The sequence below is a fragment of the Protopterus annectens genome, chromosome 14.part0 (assembly GCF_019279795.1).
Source record: "Protopterus annectens isolate FY-2018-M chromosome 14.part0, PAN1.0, whole genome shotgun sequence".
In the NCBI taxonomy this organism is placed as follows: Eukaryota; Metazoa; Chordata; order Ceratodontiformes; family Protopteridae; genus Protopterus; species Protopterus annectens.
In genome coordinates, this window is record NC_056748.1 from 809,318,846 (window position 1) to 809,332,519 (window position 13,674).

General features: G+C 35.6%; 1 protein-coding gene across 1 annotated transcript in view; it reads right to left on the reverse strand.

Moving 5' to 3' along the window:
* The window catches only part of LOC122789257 (steroid 17-alpha-hydroxylase/17,20 lyase), a 199,618-nt gene that overhangs the window by 121,997 nt on the left and 63,947 nt on the right, over positions 1-13,674 (reverse strand). The window contains exon 4 of the mRNA XM_044056553.1: positions 2,384-2,470. Coding sequence (XP_043912488.1) covers positions 2,384-2,470 — 87 coding nt within the window. The remainder of the gene's footprint in view (positions 1-2,383; positions 2,471-13,674) is intronic.

The window sequence follows — 13,674 nt, forward strand, 5'->3', positions numbered from 1 at the left end:
ATTCTAAATTTCCCATATATATTCCATTTGTCCTTGTTCTTGTGACCTGGGTCATGGCTAAAAAAGTACAGCATGATCAGTTCACTTACCTGATTAACAAAGGAATATTTTAATTTAAATTAAAATTATGCAGTAGGGTTCTAGAAGGGCTGATCCCGGGAATAGTACTCTTTGGTATTTTATTTTAGAAATCATGGGGGAGATGGAAAAAAAGGTTAACTTTGTTGCAAATATCACCAAGAAAAAGAGGTCTTTTTATTTCTTTATTTCCTTGTATTTGTTAACCAGGGTAGAGTTCTTATACATGAGACCTTTCTCAGACTCAGCTCAGAGTCATACAGTAGGCAAACTGTGTCTGAAAGAATTCAACCCCGAGCCACATGAACCATCCTAACAGCTTGTAGCCTTAATCCTCTGTGTTAAGTGCCAGACAGTAAAATAGAGGAAAGCAAACCTCCAGGGTGACCCGAAGAGACTGGCAGAGTGGGATGGGAAGTGACAACTGATTCATAGGAAGTAATCAAAGTTACTGTTCCTGCACCAGAAAATATCACAAAAATAAAGCTGATTCTGACTAAGATTAACTTTTACCACCAATGCAAAGAACATTTCTGTAGGGGGCAAGCCCTCTGGCCTGCATCCACCTTCATGTACAGGACTGCAGGGCTGTACCCTCCGCAATTCTGCTTCTGTAAGTATGCTGAGATCACTTAACCCTAAGGGTAATGGGAAAACTTATAACTGCCAATCTTCCTTATCCAAAAACTTCATGACCTTGGCAGGCTTAAAGCACAGTATGCAAACTCTGTCCTGCACTTTGGTGAAGGACACTGCAGTCTATTGTTGGGCAGAAGCTTCCTCTATAGAGATCATCATACATAGTATCAAATGGCATAGATGCTGGCACAGACGTGAATATGAATCATGCAGGTGTACCTGTATTCCTTTAATATGCTGTTTGCTTTACATGTGATGTATATGGTACTATAGGACTGGATGTGCATAGAAATATAAATAAGGTAGGCAGTCAATAGATCGATTAACTTTATTGTACGGATTTATATTTTTTCATTTTCCATAGAAAACCATCTGTTCCATAGATACAAAGTGGAGCAGATGATGTTTCCTTTTATATATGATTTCTCTGTCGATTGAACAGAAACACCTAAATCATCTTAAATGCCACTGCAGAATCATACTCTGGGTAAATATGAGGCAGTAATCTAAATATACACAAAAGAGCTATGGTGACATAACTAGAAAATGGTGCCAGTGACTGACGGGAAACATTGAATAAGACGTCTAGCAAAAGTGAGTAAATCAGAATGATAGTTTCACAGCAAAACCATTATTTTAAACATATTGGTTAGATAAAAATGGAAAGAAGTTATGAATAGGTAGCATGACTGACGCATTCACTTCAAGGCAATTTTATGTGAAACACAAAATTGTTTTTTTTTTTCTCTTACACACTTCCACAGTCAAGTTTTATATTATTTGTGTTTTCTTTGTTTATGCAATAGATTTTATTAGCATGGGAATAGCATAAATGCCCTAACTTGCAAATTAGATGTAAAATGTGACAGTCTATGGTTTTGTTGATTTTAAAGAACACAGTCGTCCATTCATCAATTTTTTGAAACTGCTTATTTTGGTAAGGGCCACAGTGGTAGCAAGGTGGGCAGAGGAGACCAGAGTTCCCTGTCCAAAGTAACAATCTTTGGGTTCTTTAGGAGGACATCAAGTCCTACTTAGGTCAAATGAGAGATATGGTGGTGGGGTTCATAAAGGTTACCACAAAGTATACACCATGTATATGCTGTGCACTTTGTGTAACCTTCCTGAGTGAATAGACTGCAAATGCATTGTGACAGAGCTGTTCTTAGCTTCAGAAAAGTTATCTCAAGGTATACACATAATGTATATTTCATGCTGTTTATGAATCCCCCAGTAATCTCTGCAGTATGTCTCAGGTCTGCATAGGGCCTCTTGCCAGTGGGACATGCTGGTGCACCTCTTATAGGTGGCACCCAGGGGAGTATCCTCACTTTGTGTTAAAACTATATCAATGGAAAACACAATAATTTCAATGAATGTCAGTATAATACACCTTGTACACAGGTGTGACATCAAACCTTCATGCATGATCAGAAAAATACAAACAGCTCTCTTCTCCATGACCAGACATAATTTAGGCATAATTGTATTTGCTAACCTATATCTTTGTGTACTTATACTAATTTTTTATATATGGAGCTTTTCTCCCCGGGGCTCCCCAGAAAATGGGCTTCTGCCCATTCACACTCTTCCCAGTCTTAACAAATGAAAAATAAATAAATAAACAATGAATAAGCATGTTTGCCAGCTTATAAAACATACATACTTTGTGTTCTTCATACTTCTGCAGCAGCAGGGTGTCCCTGATGGCCACACACTTCTTCAAAAGTTTTAGGTCTTTGTTGGGGAAAAACTGTGAAGAAAGTGAAGGGAATTTTTTATAATGATAGGAAAAGTAACAGACTAGTTTCTGAACTGAAACGAGAAGCTATTACCATATTATATTATTATACAATTATAAGGATTTATAAACTTGAATCTTCCCTGCTGGGATAAGAGAAGTTTAATATTTGAAAGACAGTGACACAAATGTAAAGCATAGTATAACTGAATGAAAATAATGTAGAATATATGTATTAATGCACGTTCATGGTTAACACAGCTACCCCAAACTGATTAACAATGCATCATTTATGTTCTCTTTCATTTTTGATAACTGTCCACTTGAACTAGATACAAGTACTTTGTTCCAGAACAGTCTGGTTAAGTGTTAAGTGAATTAGACAGAATCACACAATATACAGGTGGAGGCTGTAGAAACTGGTCTGCTGTTCATAGGCTATTGGTAATTTGCAACAAATTGCTACAGCTCACTGCACTATAATGCCAGTTGGAATTTTTCTTATAACATTGTCAGGTGACTTAGACACAAATCAAAGGCTACAAGTCTAAACAAAAACACACAGCACAAGAGAATCCATATATGATATATCAACTTTTTTGCAATTGCTTGTTCAAGAGTAGCAGGTCCTATGTTTTATTTTTTAGAATGTCTTTTGGTGATGGACAAGTAGAATACATTTAGAACTGAGCAGAATCAGACTAAACTCAGATTTTCTGAAATGTGAATGACTGAACCAGTGTCATCCCACAGAGAAAGATATAATCTTGCAGCCAACTGCTAGCGGCCTCAGTCACATGGACGTGACCCCCTCCCCAAAGAACAAGTGAACACATAGTGTGCATCTTTAAGTGGCTGAATGTTTGATTTTGTGCATTGTAACTGAGTTTATATAATGTAACTGCCTTATTGCTGCATTTTACTGTATTGCTTTTATGTGCTGCTTGTTGGCTATTCATTAGCTATTATTAGATGCTAGATATTAAACATCTTAATATCTGTAATAAATTTAATAAATAAACAAATGCTAGTCTTTTGTGTTTGAGCATCACCTTGAAATCATCATCATAGATCATTATGACAATATTTTAGCATTTTTATATCATCCCTAGTTCAGTATTTGCTTTTCAAACTTTTTACTACAGCAGTGGAAACTTCAGAAGACATCCTTGTTTTTTACTGTTTCTGTTCATTATTTCTTTTCCTAATCATTTACTATTGTTATCAGAACAGTATTCTTATTCACATTTGTTGTTAACCTGATCTTTTTCTTTCCACTCCTATAACTTTGCAACATATTAACTGATTATCTCACATTACAGCCATTGTCACATGACTTAACAATGGTAGAATGTTACAAATAATGACAAGCAGTAACTGTAGTACCTGTGTTATCATTATTTAATCATTTCTTTTATTAACAATAGTAAACCTCTTATGTTATTTAACTTTCTGCAATCTGAACTTTTCTTTTTCCAAATAATTACCTATAACATTATATAATCACATTTGTAATGCCTTCATTAACAATTGTTATTTTTTAACAACTTTTATTGATCAAAACCAGGTTAACATATATTTACAGATGAACATATTTACAAGTAACACAATACTACAAATTTCCTTCTAAGGTGACAGTTTCATAAGTACAATAATATAATTGTAACCCCTTTTCACAGATGGAAGTACTCAATAGTCTATGGGAAATGCTTTTTAATGATCACTCTTAATTAACTAATTTTCTTAGAAAACATTTTCCATGTCTAATCCACCAGCCAACCAAACCTCTTACTGCAACATAAAAACTTTAAGTTACCAAATGTGCCACAACAACTGCAACTTAACCAAGCCAGCAAATACAAATTAAATAAAAATAAAAAGAACTCCAAGTAATAGATAAAGTGTAATTTATTAAGTGTTTTCATCTCACTATGGAGACTTCTTCAGAATAAGTTACATCAATGACAAAATACATTTTAAATAACCAACCGTTTTCACTCATTGGTTGAAATGAATGACAACTAATTAATCATTCAAGCTCTTAAAGTGATAAACATTGACTGCCACATAAACAACTTACATTTAAACTAAAACCTTTTCACAATTTTTAAAAAAAAATAATAATAACAAAAGTTGTATATTGTTCAAAAATATTTATATATATATTAGATGAAAAGTGTGTGTGTGTGTGTGTGTGTGTGTGTGTGTGTGTGTGTGTGTGTGTGTATATATATATATATATATATATATATATATATATATATATATATATTTTTTTTTTTTAACTTGAAGTAATAAAAAATAAGCAATTTTTATTATAAGCAAAAAAAAAAAAAAAGAGTTACAGCAAAGCAATAGACAATTGATCATTTAATTGAGAGGGGGGCACACACTGTTAAACAGAGCAACCATAGCAGTTCACAATATTCAAGATGTTTTTCTATTGTTCACCATTTTCATTGGGGATCACCTGTCCAAGAGCCCAAAACAAAAAATGACCTTTACACAATTGTAAATGCTTAAATAAAGCATTAGTTTCTGTGTTCTTGTTAATTTTGTAAAAGTGTTCATAAACCCTTGTTTTAAGGGCTGTTTCAGTTTTACCTACGTAGTAGGATACACACTACTGGCAATAAGCTAAGTAAAGCACACCTTTTGTGCCACAGTTAAAATATTTTCTAGCCTTAAGAGTCATATCTACATTACAGAGGGTTAATACATCACAATGTGCCATACGTGAACAGTGGTGACACATACCACACCTGTATGTTTCTTTTTTAAGGTAGGGTCCAGTGTGGTTATTGCCTGGGTCATCAGATTCAAATGTATTCTTTAGGTTAAATCCTCTTTTAAGTGTATATCACAAAAGCATTGAAAACACTGATAGTGTTTTAGGCATACGAGAAAACATAATCCAATATGTTAGCTAGTACCAAGCTAGTAAAGGAGATAGTGAGAAAGTGCATATCCTTGACAACATACCTTTTTTATTTATTATTTATATTCACAATCCAACAGTCTAATGTCTGATGTATCTGGTTTGCAACTCTGGAGACAGTGCTTGTCACTGCATACTAGTTGTCCTGTGTGCATCTAGGTACTGGTGAAATTTCAGTGGTACTTTTACACGCAAAATGTCAACTCAAGGTGTCTGTGGCTATACAGAACACTGCAAAACACTTGAGGGGAAACTAACTAATAAGCAGAGCCTGATGACTTATGGGTGAAGTATTTAGGCAGATATTCAGAGGTTAAAAGCAAATCAAGAAGAACTTAATGAAAATAAAGAATTAGCTTGTCAAGACAGGTTGCTAACTCAGAGACTTCACATACTCTGGAACAAACTTCCCATTCACATCAAGCAGAGCACTTCACTGGCCCTCTTTAAGAGAAATCTTGACATGTGGGTGGGCACTAGGAAGTTCACCCCAGAGATCACTTCAATGGCCTTGCTTGACAGGGGCACTGGGAACTAACTTTGGGTGGCATGATGCCAGGGAATCTTCTTGGGCTAGGCTTATATAGGCTCTAGGGCCGTTAGCCTAGTACACACCTATGTACCTATGAACCTATAAGAATGATGAAAAGAGGGGAGTCACCTGAATGGCTACTGCCTGATTACTACTAGTATTGGTCTCATCACAGCTTCACTATGCTGGAATACAAGGCTTATTTGCTTCTTCTCTCACCAGAATCAAAACAGTAGCACCAATCCATAGATGAGAAGCATGCCACAGCCTGTTTGGTGATCCATTGTATTGTCCCAGATGATGTAAGGGTCTTTAGACTTGTTGTAGACTTTTTCTGGTAGATGCCTTGGACAGCAGCCAGACCAATCAGGAAGGTCAAGCACAGGCAATCACTTCCCAACTACAAGCAGTTAGGAATCTATGCACTCTGCTCCCTCTCATCAGGTGCAAAATATAAGCACAGATTCCAAGCTGGCACCTATGAAGCAGTTATTAGACTTTCTGGTAATCAGCAGTACTCAGGAAATAATGTCTTTATGCTCCTTGTCTCACCAGGAGCAAAACAGAAGCACTTATCCCAGGATGACTACTGAGAGACAGAATGTGAACTCTCCAATAATTAGCACTCTTGCAGTAGATGTTGCAGATTTTAAATGTAAGATGGAAAAATGTGTTAACATCCTAAGAGCTACAGTGTGCACTAAGCAGTTAGATGTGAAAGAGGGGGCAATTTAAGCTTTTGCTATCTAAGTGGACAGCCACTCATTTTAAACGAGCAAGATAGATTGGAAGGGGTGGGCACTTTGTATTCTGGCTCTATAGAATACAGTGTGATTGCCAATAAATTTAAATAGTTGAAGGGGAGTGATTTCACAAAATGATAATTTTGTGCTTACAATATCCAATGAAAGAGGAGATGGAAGGAGATATGTCATCAAATTAACATAAGGGGCAGATAACTAGAAAGACAGTTGAGTTTAAAAACACAGCAGCACTGCAGTGGGAAGGGTGGGGACACATTTAATTTCTATGTGACTCACAAGAGACACAGCTGTGGTCTCTTTACTAGCTTAAATATGCAGTTAAAAGCAGACTACACAGTGTAAAGAAAATACATCAAAATATATAAAACATGTTCTTTAGTTATTTATTATCTTGATTATAATCATTAATTATGCTACTGCTGAGCTTTAACAATCAATTTCCTTCTCATCTCCCTTATTAGTTTTATATACCAGGTTAAATTCTATTTCAACATCAAAGAGACCATTCATTTCCATAACCTATGTGTCTCTTTCCCTCGTAAATCTTTAATAAAATGCTCTTGGAACTCAAAAGTCTCTTAATTTTATATAGCAACACATAGTATTCATGATCTTTTAGCTTTTATATTTTAATGTCCACAGTTGCACCTACTAATTAATATCTTATGAACACCAAACACAAAATAATTTTACATGCACTGCAGTAGACTATTAAACCATAACTCTGTTTCATCAATCTTGCAGGCAGTGTTTCACTAGTCCTCCTTTCCAAAAGACAAGTAAAAGAAAAATGGTAAAATATGTGGTGGGAAAAGAGCTCTCAACTTCATCATATCAAATGCAGTCTAGTATACAGAAAGTTGTTCATAGACATCTTTAAAGGGGCAAAAGAAAAAAAAAAATTTTTCTTACCTCACCTTCTAAATTTTACATTCCAGACACTCACATAGTCATAAATCATTTCCTTAAGTATTATAGCTTTCAGTTTCTTACTACTGTTGCACTCCATAGCATATAATTTCACTCCCAAAGCAACAGTGTGCCTCTTTTGTAAACAGCTTCAAATGTAATATGGCACTATTATCACAACTGCCTTTCATTCCAAGCCAATGTTAATCAGTCAGACAGTAACCCACAGAGCCAGATAATGGCAAAATGGGGCCCTAGACAGGCTAATAGATAAGGGCTCCCATCCCCTACAGCCATTCCAGAGCCACCTTACTAGGCTGTCTTGCCCCAATTACCATAAACACTGTTTAAATCTGTTAATGTCCAATGATTACAGAGATATGGGTATAATTTAAAAGTTTCATTTCTAATTTTATGGCACAAATCCTTATGGCCATTTGCTAAACCAAACAAAATAGTTTCACATTGAAAACAGATTAAGCATGAGCAACTGTAAACTTCTCTTTCTTTGAAACTCACATTCACTGAAAATGCATCTAGTCAGTGGCAGATTAAAAGTACCTTGGACCCCAGGCTGCTTACAAACCATGAGCCCCCACACACATTTTTAGGCGCATGCATAAATGCATGTGCTCTTTGATTCACCTTTCTGATTTTTCTAAATTGTATTTACTACAGCAATATTTGTTAGTTTGTTTTAAAGATGTAGTTTTGAACATTTTTTTCCAATAAGCAGTGAAACAATATATATATATATATATATATATATATATATATATACCAATAATGACAAAAGTATCCATTTCAGAGGATTTCAGCCATAAAAATGCCACTCAGACTGCTGTCATTATAGTCCATCAATATCTATATACAACAATTATGGCCACTTTATTAACTGTGCGCACATCACATGTCTGATTGTGCTAAAAATGGCCAAAGTAAAGTATTTCAATTTGCTTTGCACAAAAGTACGCTAGTCTTGCAGAGACAAACTAATGTCTTTTTTAATTTTGTCATTTCAGCATGGTAAGCCAGTCTTATCCACTGACATCCCCCAAACCCAGCAATTATAGCTACATTGTTGACTGCATCCTTCTCAAATGTCTACATAAAAACAATGATGATGATGATAATAATAATAATAATAACCAAAGTCACATAGTTCAAATTTGTTTCATACAAACACACATTAGCCAAAGTGTTCCAGCTTAATGCACATACTGACAACCACACCAGTCCTTTGAAGCCAGATTAAAGACTGTTTAAATGACCAAGCATAAGGTGCTTTCATCCACAGAAAGACCCCCACCAGCAGTTATACCCACTTTGTTGGCTCTATACACCCCTTATTGTTATGATGAAATAAATTATCTGTGCTTTATTGGTAGTTTTGGATGAAGTACATGAAACTGTATAAAGATCACTTGCATTACACCACAGGCTCTAGCCATCTGTATCACAGTTTAAGCAGAAGAGTATTTATGAGAGCAAAAGAAATACTAACCATATGATAACATTTGCTAAATCAGTACATAAAATCTCTGCAGAAGTAAAAGTCATCTGAATAATTCCACATTAAAGAGAACCATTACTAAATGCAGTGATTGCTGCTGGCAAATAGTCTTACATTCCAGTGCTCCACCTACAATGTGGTGCCTGCTGCCTTTGAAGAATAAATTGCCTATATTACATTAAAACAAATTGTGTGCTGGTGATATTGCCCTAAAGTTTCCTGAACAAAATCAGCTATACCATAAGGAATGGCTGGCAAACAATAACAGCAGTCCTGGGCACTAGGAGCCTAGCCCAAATTCCTAATTACTCCAAAGCACTGTCTGGTTAAGTGACTTGTTCAATGTCACATAGTAGATATATGACGGTAGAAAGATTCAAAGCCTGCACCCTTGCCACAGGAAGCATCTTATTAAGAATATAGAGCTTTAGCCCTCTGAGGTAACTGCCAGCATAACAGTTATTAACTAATTGCTGAAATCCTTTACAATTCAGTCTTGTAGAGAAGACTGTATCACAGTAATATGCAACAATGACTACATAATGGATGCTGAAGATCAGATGGCTCTGATCATCAGTCCAAATAATGCCTCCTTTATCAGAAATATTACTGCATACTACATACTATTTTTTTGGGGGTGGACTTATAGGTTTGCAGGACACATATATATAATTTTTTATCTCCCTCTGTCTTCTTTGTCATCAAGAGTAGCCATTCCATCTGGCATCACTTAGAACAGGTCTGAGCTACTTCAGTGACTAATAACACTGCAAATTTGTAGCATAATACAACTCTAAAGTCAGCAGAGCCAGATCTTGGGAACGTGGGGTGCAATTCAGGGTAATTAATCAGGCCTCTGTCAGCCATACCAGTATCCCATTACCTAGCAGTCTCTCACCATTTACCATAGACACTATTCAAATGTGTCAGTTTACATACTATTTCTTCTTTACTTTTACATTTATCACATAGATTTGGATATCGTTTAAAACATTTATTTCCAGTTTTACAGAAAAAAACATTGACAGCCATTTTCTGAACATACCAAAACAAAAAACTGTCACATTTAAAACAGAATTTGCATAAGAAACAGTAAACTTCTCTTTCATTAAAGCTCACATTTAGTGAAAATGTGTGTGGAAGCCCATTAAACTACAATAGACATGCTAGGATTCATACTCAAGTAACATATAGTGAAGTACTAATTAGCGTATATGTGAACGGTGCAGGAATTCAAAGGACAAATATGTAACATATTTGCTAACAGCCTGGGAGAGCCCACTAGACCCAAGTAACCCTTTTCATGAGCAGACCGGGAGTACTGTCTTATTTAGGTAAATAGGAAGAGTCATACAAAGACAAATGAAGGATGAGGTAATCAAATCATGTACTACAGGATTCAGCTCTATTAACAGCTCCAATCCTTACTCATCTGCACTAAGTACTAGGCAAACTATTGTAGCCCAAACACACTGCATTTCACACCTGTGTGTCTGCAAAAAATAAGCAAAATTGCACACAATACTGATTTACCAAAAAAAAGATGTCTGGCAGTTAATATACAGGATTTAAACTCTTGCCTCCCATAGCCAAGGGTTTGAGTCTGTGTGACTGTACATAAATAACTTGGGTAGACAGCCCTTCTATCTTTCTACCTCTGGCATTTTGCACATGCATTCTCTCTCACACACACACACACACACACACACACACACACACACACACACACACACACACACACACACATGCTAAGTAAGCTGCTTTTCACACATTAATCCACAGCCTGGTTAGACTCTTGGAAAAAAGAATTGCATCTGATTCCCTTCCCTTTCCAAACCTCACACACTGATTCACAGAAGTCTGCTTTGCATCATAGCTCTAGCATGAGCCAATGAGAGACTTGAATGGAGTTAAGCCACATGTTGAGTGGATTTGAAGCAGTAAGATTAAAATTATTATTTTTTTTTTTATAGCAGGTGTAGTTTATGACCGTGGCTGAACCCCTCCAGCCAGCACAGACCCTGGATCCAGCCCTGGTAACCCATACTTAAAGCTATTTTCTAACAAATATTTCAACATACTAAAACTGCTTCCTCATTTTGCTCCAGTCACTATGACAGCAAGTTATAATTTAATATGGGCCATAGAACTGATAGGTTCCATGAGCTTACTAGAGTGCAAACTTGTCAACATGCCATTATAGCCCTCTAAAACTATACTCCTCATCTGACAGCTATCCCTGTCCTGTTAAATTTTATTTGAATACATAGCATGCAAAAACAGTTTTAACAAGCCTTATCAGTGACAAAGATTCCCATACACAGTAATGCAGTTGATCTTAATACAATAAGATCAAATCACTATCAATATCACATCCATGCTGAAAAGCGCCATGTACAAGTCTTTCAGTTTACTGTTACTGAAATAACTCCTGCTTCAGTAAGGATGTAATTGAACTACTATTTACAATTCAAAACATTTACTGCATATCGGGCTTATTAATTAACGTCCATTACAAACTATATATAATCTTATAAACAATTACGATTCAAAAACAACAAATGGGCATAATATAATAACAATTTCATATTAAAAGCATGCCCATCCAGATTATCAAACCTATGCAGTGTTTATTAAATAACGTCTCCTTGGAAAACTCTTTCATCCAAACGAGTATTATTGATACCCTACATACAAGTCAGTATCAGCTATTGTATACCTGACCTCTCTTTTAATAATCCACCATTCTGATTATCAAGCTTGTCTGTGAAATCTACCAAGAATGGAAAAATAATTCATCTCTAGGAAAATTATTCACACTTTGCTTACAAGTCAGCATTGGTTATTGCACACATGACCTCACTATTAATGACCCCCCCTTAACTACAGCCAGGCTATTAAACTGTAACAATTGTACCTGAATAAATATATCTGAAACCTGCAGCATGCTATGTTATTTTAGCTTAACCCTTTAAGTGAATTAATTCATAACTGAACTTAATTTTAACAAAACTTTTTGAATGGCATTGATTCAAGAACATTCAAAATAGTCATTACAATGAACAGTTGTGTAATAATAAGCACACCGTAATGGGAAAATATGCCCATTCGGCTTATCAGCCCTTTATATAGTCTTACATCGCTACTGCTTGGGAAACGTCCTCATCAAGGCCTTTATGGTCACTATTTATAGGACAATTCCTTCATCATGACATATAACAATTGACTCACCTTACCCTTCGTCAGGTTCCTGCTCTCATTCTTCTTCCAATTCCATAGTGGCAAACCATTCTTTCCCTTTATCCTGCTATACTGCTGCAGATTCCTCGCTCACATCATCCAAAGCCTGTGGCAATCCCTGTAGTCTGTCCATTACTGTCTAAGCTGAGTTGAGCAGTACATACCTGTTGGAAACTCCACCTTTAGAATCACTGGAAATGACGACTTGTATATTTCTTACCTCATCAACACTTTTATGACATCCAAAAATTGAAACTGCTATTCCATCATTATTTCTGAGAAATCATGGTCCACAAATATGACAAGAGCTGCCCTTTCTCATAATAAGTTACAAACTGAACCAAAGTCCCTGTTGTTCGACCATACATTCTAAACGCCTCAGATAATGGCAACCTGTAGGCTTTTTCAATACTCAGAGATTTCTTTTTAGAAAATTCAGTCCATTGTGCTGTTTTGGTTCTTACAACTCCAGACAGTCAATTCTTTCTTCATATTCTAAGATTCCAATCAAGTACACCATTAATCTCCTTGCATTACCTTCAGATGTAGCCAACTTGTGTTCTACTTAGTTCCATGGACATATGCTGCATATCTACCCCTCTTTGCTGAAATGGCATAATGGCATCATATTGCTGTTTTTAAAACTCAATGGGGCCATCACCTAGAGGACTGATGATGTTTAACATAATTCAAAAGTCCAGAAACCTTCTTTATCTGCTGTCTGAGCATGTCCAAGGAACCTTTCTTATCTGCATTATATAACTTCATTGCTACTTACCACTTACTTTTTTTACTGGGCTGAGGTTCTAGATCAATAAGGTACCCCCCGCAATGCTTAATCTATTTCCTTAAAAAACATCTCATCCTCACTTGTTAACAAATCTGAAGACATCCTTCCATAAACAGCAAATTACTATACCCCAGTACAAAAATCATGTAAAAAATTACATGATAAATGCTAAAAATACACTTTTGTTAAGTATACTTGACTGAGTGGCTTATGGAAGTGACCAGCATCGTGAAGCATAGAAAAGTCTCTCTGTTTAGTATTGCTTTATAGTTTTTATTAAATTAAAGTCTCCACTTAGAAATTTCTTCCTTGATTTATTTTTCACATAAATGTAATCAAAACTGTACAAACATCTTAATCAATTATTAATGTCATATACCACTCATTTAGTATTACAATGAGTCTTTTTTTTCTGTTCCATCAGTAAATTCTTTTAACATTTATAATTTAAATCTATTCCTCAAATAACTTTTTTCACCTCCTTTATAACCTTTGAAAATCTTTCACCACCAAAATACCTTTATGTCTCC